Here is an 8,700-nt window from a genome sequence, read left to right on the forward strand (position 1 = left end):
AAAATCAAGAAAGTTTAAGGTAATTTCCCTGTCAACAGAGACGCTAAATGTTCCTACTTCCAGTCATTGACATGTGAATCTGGTCCATCTACTTTCTATAAAGTTTGTTTGTTTTACATTTGTCTGTTTTAGCACATCTGTGTGTTGGAAGAAAGAGGGCTGCTTGTTGGTTCCCAGCCACTTAGCCCTGAAATAATCACACAGAAACTGTATTAATTAAATCACTGCTTGGCCCATTAGCTCTATCTTCTTATTAGCTAACTCTTTCATATTAATTTAACCCATTTTCTATTAATCTGTGTATTGCCACATGGCTGTGGCTTACCAGCTAAAGTTCCGGCATCTGTCTCCGGCGGCTCCATCTCTCTCTGACTCTGCCCTTCTTCCTTCCAGCATTCAGCTTAGATTTTCTGCCTAGCTAAGTTCTGCCCTCCTATGGGTCCAAAGCAGTTTCTTTATTTATTAATGGTAATCACAACATATAGAGGGAAATCCCACATCATCCATGCGGGCATGTATATGGCACAACATACAAGTGAAGGTCAGAGGGCAGCCTGTAGGAGTCAGTACTCCTACCATGTGGGTCCAGAGACCAAACTCAAGTCCTCAGGCCTGGCAGCAAGCCCTGTACTAACGAGCCATTTCCTTGCCCCACCCCCTCCACCATCTCCCTCTATTATAAGGCAAAGGCATGAGCCCCTTCGCAGATGGATGAGGCTGGAAGCCCCACCTGCTCTTCACTTTCAGCAGTAACTTTGGTTTCCTTATCATTCTAGGTCACTGGCATCCTGCCATGCTTGCTCGATGGGGACTGTTTCATCAGGTCCAATTCTTCAACTCCAGACCTTGGGATATTATTTGAACTTGGAATTTCTTACATTCGCAATGTATGTCAAGTTTGAAAGACAAACTGTTCTGATGCATCAAAGGGGAACAATTAGGAATGTGTCTGATTTACAAGCAAAATAATAGAAGCCGGGTTAGCCACACTTCTGTTGCTATGGTGAAATGCCCTGACAAAAGCAACTTATGAGAAGGGTTTATTCTGGCTTACACTTCTAGGGACTCACTCTATCGTGGCAGGGAAGGCATGCCAGCAGCAGAGGGAGGCAGACCATGAACAGGAAGTAGGACTGGACCAGAAACCTCAAGGCCCACCCCATGACCCACTTCCCTTAGCATGGTCCAAATTCCAAGTAGCATCACCAGTTGGGACCAGGTCTTCAAACATACATGCCTGGGGGGAGGGGGCATTCACACTTTAACCTCAGGGGAGGGTTTCTGTGCATCAGAAATTGAACTATGAAGGAACCGGAGTGATGATGAATGTCGTTTTTAAAAAGTATTACATTTATTCATGGGTACACCATGGAGGTCAGGGAACAGTTGTGGGTCAACTCTCTTCTTTCACTGTGTGATCTTGAGCATTGAACTCCAGTTGTCAGGCTTGGCAACAGACCCCTTGGCTCACTGGGCCTTTGCACTGCCCTGGCTCCTTATTTTTATGTGGTACTGCTAAGTGGTGTTTAAAGCAAAGGGGTATAAAGATGGCATTTATAGCCTCACTGAACCCCAGTTGCCTTTAAAGAGCAAACACTGATAAAAGTGTGGGACTTTCCAGAGGTAATTAGAAAGTCCTGAGGATATTCTGGTGTGTGTGGGAGGGGGTGGTAGTGGGGAGTTCAGTCAACTCTGTCTTCTGGGAGCCAAGTCCACTTAACTTTGTAGGTCACAGTTCTTGCTCAGTGACTTGAGAAAGTGGCAAGGGAACATGAGAAACGTGTTTTAATGTTTGTCATGAGAATACTAAACCTTGTGGTGTCCACCATCACTAGTGACTCCACACGTCCATATTCTGGTCATAGCTTGAGAGGTGTAGCATATAAACTTGGCCTTGCAGTTAGACAGAGAGCTATCAGAGGAAGATCATGTTAACTTACCACATCATCCTGTACATCTTCAAGATGGATGGGTAGGACATGAGAAGAGCCCCAGTGGTCCCTGGCAATTGGCAGGAGGGTTGAGCTTCCTAGCAAGGGGATCGTAGACAGAGTTTCTCTGTGTCTCAGCAGCCACTTCCCAAATAACCACTCAGAGCCTTAATATTAATTATAAATGCCCAGCTAGTAGTTCAGGCGTATTACTATTTAGCTATTACAACTTAAATTAACCCATATTTATTTAAGTGCTACCATGTGGCTCATGGCTTGCTGCCTCATTTCGTACATGTCCTGTTTCTTCTGTCTGACTGGTGACTCCTCTGACTCCGCCCTTCTTCTTCCCAGTGTCTTTAGTTTGGCTCTCCTGCCTAACCTTATTCTGTTCAGCCAGTCAGCTTCTTTATTAAACCAATCACAATGATATATATATTTATACAGTGTAAAGGAATATTCCACAGGGGATCTTTGAGTTATTGATTCCTGTATTCCATACCCCCTGTAAAGCAAAGCTTCAGAATGTCATGTAGTATCCTGCAATTTGACATTGTCTCCAAATTATGTTAGCACTAGAGACCCAATAGCAACCGTTACCTCAGGGTCAGGTTTAAGGGATGTCCTTTGAAGTACCACTTTTAACATCTGACCTACAGGTAAAATGGAGCCCTGGCCTGTTACAGCTTCTTTTCCTTGATGGACAGCTTAGTCCTCAGAGTGAGTGCTGAACAGCTTAGTCCTCAGAGTGAGTGCTGACTGCTTGTGAGTGGTTATCTCAGACACCATTCCCTGTGCCTCTTTATTTCATAGTCAACTGGGGAGAGAGGAGAGCTAAGCTGCGGCTGGGTATTTCTGAAGCTTTTCGATGCCAGTGGAGTTCCTATTCCAGCAAAGTAAGTGGGCTTATTATCCTTCACAAATGAGCAACTTTGTAGACAATTCCTAGGGACTATCCTCCTCCAATTTATTCTGTTAATATTTCAACAAGTTTTGGAAAGAGGGCTTTTCACATTGATCTTGGTGTTTGAGAAAGAATGGATATTGAGAAAGAGTGTATATTCTCACCCAGTAAGAAAGGAATGACTCGGAGTTCCGTGTTTTAAAGGATAATTGCACGGGCTGTCTGCTGAGAACACTCAGTCTGTAGTCCTTATGAGAGCCCTGTGCTCAGTACGCTGCAAACAGAGCCTGGCATCCTTCAGAGAGTGGGCAGCTGAGTCGTCTGCAATCCTCTGCCTTCCCAACAGGCAGGATGCTGAAATCACAGTGGCGGCAACTGTAGACAAATTGAAGCCGTAAGAGCAACAGCAGATGGGCCAATGCCTATGTTCCACATACAAGGGTGAGGGGATGGCCTCCCCATCTCAGAAGCTAACAAGAAAATAGACGATCACAATTTTAATGACCCAAGTCAAGGATATAAACAGTTACCTTGCAGGAAGAATACAGAGGGACAGACCTAGATTAGGATTCTGGGTGGGAAGTTCTACGATCCAGAGCTTTGGACCCAGCTCTGGACCTGGGTTTAAGTTCCTTAACATCTTAGGTCTCAGTCTCCTCCATCTTTAACCTGGAGATTATTTCCTATCTCAAGGCCTTCTGTGAGGCTAACTATGCAACACTTCCCTCGCAGCTGTCTCGGCTCTGGCCACTGGTTATCTGATGTTACCCTTGCAGGAGGGGAGGGCATTTGTTACCAGTGGATCTTTATGGGAACCCTGATTTCTTACAATTTCTTTTTTTAAAAATGAGTTATACTTAGTATATATAAATTGTAATATATTACAATATAGCGTAGGGTTATATTGTGCTTAGTAGAGGAGATAAGGAGACACGTACATGTCTACCTGTCCAGAAATGGAGTCACAGCTATTTTTAATCCCCTCTCGTGTATGTTGTGTGGAGGAAATCACAGACTGATATGAACACTGTGACTCCACTTTGGTTCATTCAGGGCTGTGTGGGTGGATCCAGGTAAACCCCTCCAGAGAGCAGAATGGCTAATAACTTTTAACTTCTCTGTGCGCACATAAGTTATCCTCCCATAAAAGAAAAGCACATGGGAGCCAGAGGGTAGCAAGTCAGAGATACAGCACTTACCTAGCAGGAGAGAGGAAGGGAAGAGGAGAATGCAGTAGAAGCTAATAATGACTTCACTGCATATAATGACTCGATATATTTGAGAAATAAGAGTTATTACTTATCGACACAAATCATTTTAGTGACGTCAGGATCTAGCTCTTCATGTGGAAAATCACCCTTTCTGCATGCAGTTAGTACTAAGTGGGGGGCGTCTGTCTGTTGTGATGCTGCTCATGAGAGAATCAGCACCTTGACTCTCGTTTACCAGTGGTTGGGTGAAGTGCCCCAGAATACCGTTGTCCTGAAGCATATGCCTGGCTGAGTCTGGTTCACAAATGCCTACAACACGGACCATCACGTATGCTGTTCTTTTATAGAACGTATGAACTCTTCTTGAATGGCGGCACTCCTTACGAAAAAGGCGTTGAAGTGGACCCCTCGGTGTCCAGAAGAGGTACAGCCTATTTGTAACCCTCTGCTAGGGGCTTCTTAACCCCGGGATCCTGCCACAAGCAAGTTAAAGGAGAGGGGATTTAGTCTATGGTCACTGGCCCTGTAGCTCTGTGCCTGTGTTAGCAAAGAACAGCATGGTCAAGTATGTGGTGAAGAAGTCCCTGGGATGGCTGGGAACAGAGCAGGGGCAAGGGTCCCTCTATCTGCTTCATAGGCACAGCCCCAGGGGCCTAATGTGTCCCTGAGGACCCCACCCTCAAAAGGTCCCACCACCTCTTCTTTACAGGTCTTTAAAAAAAATGTAGAGTGCGTGTGTGTGTGTCTGCATGTATGTCTCTGCACCACATACAGGCGTGACATCTAAACCCAAACTGCATTACCCTCCTTTCCTTCAAGATGAGGCAGGTGAGATGCGAGAATGTCCCTGTGTCCTAATAAGACACACTTTCCGCTCTGAGTCACGGTCCTTAATGTGTCATCAGTATGGAGATTGAACCACTTTTATCTAAGTGTGTGTTTTTGTTAACACATCTGAGACTCTACGGTAGAAAATTGTGAATAATGGGGACCCTGTCTCTGCTCCTTTTTACTGGACCTGGATTGATACTTGGTGTTAGTTGGGATTTTTATTGCTGTGAAGAGACACCATGACCAAGGCAACTCTTATAAAGGAAAACATTTAACTGGGCTGGTTTATAATTCAGAGGTTAGTCCGTTATCATCGTGGCGGGAAGCATGGTGGCGTGCATGCAGACATGGTGCTGGAGAAGGAGCTGAGTGTTCTACATCTTGATCCACAGACAATAGGAAGTGAATTGTCACACTGGACATAAGCGTAAGCATAGGAGACCTCAAAGCCCACCCCCACAGTGGCACACTTCTTCCAGCAAGAACACACCGTCTCCAGCAAGTCCTCACCTCCTAATAGTGCCACTCCGTTTGGGGGCCATTTTCTTTTAAACCACCTGTAATTCATCTTGGAAGGAAGACAGGGCAGTACTCAACCAGGGCAGGAGCTATGGATGGATGCTGCTCACCGACTTACTCCTCATGGCTTGCACAGCCTGCCTTCTTATAGAACCCAGAACCACCAGCCCAGGGATAGCACCACCCACAATGGGCTGGGCTCTCCCCCATCAGTCACTAAATATGAAAATGCCCGCAGCCTGATCTTAGGGAGGCATTTTCTCAACTGAGGCCCCCTTCTCTCAGATGACTTTAGCTCATGTCAAGTTGACATGAAACTGGCAGCACAATACTCGTGACAAATATAGAATGAGTAGAAAAGGCTAATTCAAGGCTATGTGAGTGCATGCCAAGTTGCCCCCCAAAAGAAACTGAGTGCCCTTAGTGCCATCCACCCAGCAGTGTTAGTACCGTGCACCCAACAGTGTGCTGGAGAAGCAGGAAAATGGTCAGTAAGATAGATGTGGTCCTTCCTCATAGAGTGCAAGGTCAACAGACCTGCAGTGCCTTGGCTTGGTGCTGTAGACCCTCACCACTGCCCCATAGTACAGGGTCCAACCTTTTCAAACAAGGGGGCTTTGAGTCTGTGGGTCGGCTGGGAATACCTGGAGCCAGGCATGTTTTGTCAGCTCATGTCACAGAGTCCCTGTCACAGTGCCCTGTGAGGTGCCCTCTGCAGACACATAGGTGTTCATGTCCAGACAGGCTCCAGAAGCTGGGTGGGTGCAATCCAGCATCCCTGGCTATGGGTTCTCACTGAATATTTGTTTGAATGAACTCTGTCCCAAGCACTTAAACTCTGTCTCCATGTACCTGATGCCTTTGTAGCCCAGGGCAGTGTGTTCCGTCAGATGATAAGCATGCGGAGGCAGCCTCAGCTGCTGGTGAAACTGCGTTCTCTGAACCGGAGGTCAAGGGCCATGCTCAGGTGAGTGACTGACCTGCCTCCCTTGGGGGATAACTGGAGTGGGGGCTTCTCCTTGACTGTTGTTAGTTCCTCTTTGCCTCTTTGAGTACTCTGCCAAAATCCAACAGGCAACAGAACAGTAATAAAGCTTAGATTCACTTCCTCTTCAGGTAGATGTCAGGCCAGGAGAGATGGCCCATTGGTTAACAGCATTGACTGTTCTTCCAGAGGACCTGGGTTTGGTTCCCAACACCCATATCAGGCAGCTCACAACCGTCCATAACTCCACATCCAGGGAATCCAATGCCTTCTTCTTACCTCCGTGGGCACCTGCACACGTGATACATAGTTATATATACCTGGCTTTTTAAATGACAGCTATCATGTTAGATAATCTAGACACCCTTGAATAGACAGGTCTTACAGTGTAGTCCTATCCTAAGGGATCTTCTTTTCCATGTCAGGGTTAGGAGGACATAATTCATGTGTAGTAAAATTACCTTTTTTGTAACACCCGGTTTTGGTGTTACACCCTCGGTACAGTTCGCGCGCAGCTGTACCGAATGCGAGTCCGGGCAAGGGCCTGGAGATTGAACACAAGACACAGAGACCAGGGTCATTCGATAGGAGATCAAGCGAATGCCGTTTATTCAGACTTGGGGAAGCCCTTTTCTACCTAACTGCAGCACAAAGATCTCACCACCCANAGCACAAAGATCTCTCCGCCCAGGAAGGTGGGAAATTACCATATTAACAATGGAGAAGATTGCCTGCAGCTAAATCACCAGGTGGGGCAGGGATAGCACGGAAACACACAGGAAGCTTAGTTAACTGATAACAAACTGTCCCCGCCAATGCACCCCAGGAGTAAGGGAGACCAGGGCCCTACACTTTTTATCAAGCAGTTCTCAAGTCTTGACAGATGTACATGATGACGTAATAGTCCCTGCAGGCACGATGGAGAGCGTCCCATTCTCTCTAAAACAGGAGTTCTCCTGTCAGTGGGCTCCCAGTCCTAGCCTCAAGCAGCCGCTCATATGTCTTCTTAGCACTTCTGTATTTTCCAAACCCTCGTGAATGGTACTGTATAGACTCAGAATCTGGTTTCTTTCACTCAGCAAAACGCACTGGAGGCTCAGGCATGCTGTGGGTGTCTTGGTAACTTGGTCCTTTTCATTCTAAATGGCGTTGCCTTTATGGATAGGTTACTCTTGACTTATCCATGCATCAACTGATGTTTCTAGATCTGATCAGTTAGGAATAAAACTCCAAATATTGGCATATAATATTTGCATATGTCTACATTACTTATGGGTAAAAATACCTAGGTGTGTGTTAACTCATAGGATCGGGGAATTTAAATAGACTTTGAAGGGTTGAAGGATAGGGACTGTGGGAAGGGAAGACTGCATAGAGGGCAGAGCCAGGACCTGCTTGCTGCTCCCCAGTCAACAGGAAGTAGGTGTCAGCAAGATAGTTTTACACATCAAAGTGCCTGCCACTAAGCCTGACCAGCTGAGTTTGATCCTCAGGGTCCACGTGAGGAAGGAGAAAACCAACTCCTAAAGGTCGCCTTCCTACCCCCTGCCTGGGTGCTGTGGCGGACATACCCACCCACACACAAGTGAATGCTAGAATTAACATTCTTAGTGAAGTAGGGAAGTGGAAGAAGGCTTGGCCTGCCCCTCGAACATGGTCGGTTCAGTCCAGGTTGTGCTGTCAGCCCAGACAGCCCCGGTTCTGGCCTCGTGCTGACCTACGGGGTATCCTTTACAGTTCAGTCTGTCAGCAACCATTAATAATGTGTTCATGGGGATTATTTACTCTTGCCTTTTTCTCCTTAGATACGCATAGAGCCTCTAATCCATCCTCCCCACTTTTGGCCAGTCTTATTTGAAAAATTGTTCCTTTTCGAGGTGAGGAAGACAAACTCCTCACAGTAGCAGCCTTTGTGAGAGAAAAGCCAAATCCTGTCTGTCTTCACTCCCCCTCTCGGTGCTCCCATCGCTCACCCGTGGCCAGACCCCAGGGCTCATCGGTGACCGCTCTCAATGCTGCTTTCTTGGCTCAAATTCTGCTTCTCAGATACTCTTTCCTGTCTCCGGATCAAGACCTCTGTGTGGCCGAGGTCAGGAAGGCAGTTCTCTGTGTGAAGCTCCAAGCACTACCTTGGGTTGTACAGTAATGGACAAAAGTCTCTAGTCATGAGAGAGCGGCTACAAATGGTCCCCGGGCGGGCTGGCGGAACCCCGCCATGAGAAAGCGGCTACAGGAGGGCCCGCTTCCTTGGCCAACGGTGGCGGCAGGTAACAGACACGTAAACACAGGAAATAGCCATAAGTATTTATTAAGGAAGAG

At 46.7% G+C, this 8,700-nt stretch overlaps 1 protein-coding gene across 2 annotated transcripts in view; it reads left to right on the forward strand.

Moving 5' to 3' along the window:
* The window catches only part of Nphp1 (nephrocystin 1), a 54,997-nt gene that overhangs the window by 35,169 nt on the left and 11,128 nt on the right, over positions 1-8,700 (forward strand). For both annotated transcript variants that reach the window (XM_050134387.1, XM_050134389.1), the window contains exons 13-16: positions 777-887; positions 2,745-2,827; positions 4,394-4,470; positions 6,264-6,363. In XM_050134387.1, coding sequence (XP_049990344.1) covers positions 777-887; positions 2,745-2,827; positions 4,394-4,470; positions 6,264-6,363 — 371 coding nt within the window. The remainder of the gene's footprint in view (positions 1-776; positions 888-2,744; positions 2,828-4,393; positions 4,471-6,263; positions 6,364-8,700) is intronic.

The sequence above is a fragment of the Alexandromys fortis genome, unplaced genomic scaffold (genome assembly GCF_014885135.2).
Source record: "Alexandromys fortis isolate MF-2015 unplaced genomic scaffold, M_Fortis_MF-2015_v1.1 scaffold_6, whole genome shotgun sequence".
Lineage (NCBI taxonomy): Eukaryota > Metazoa > Chordata > Mammalia > Rodentia > Cricetidae > Alexandromys > Alexandromys fortis.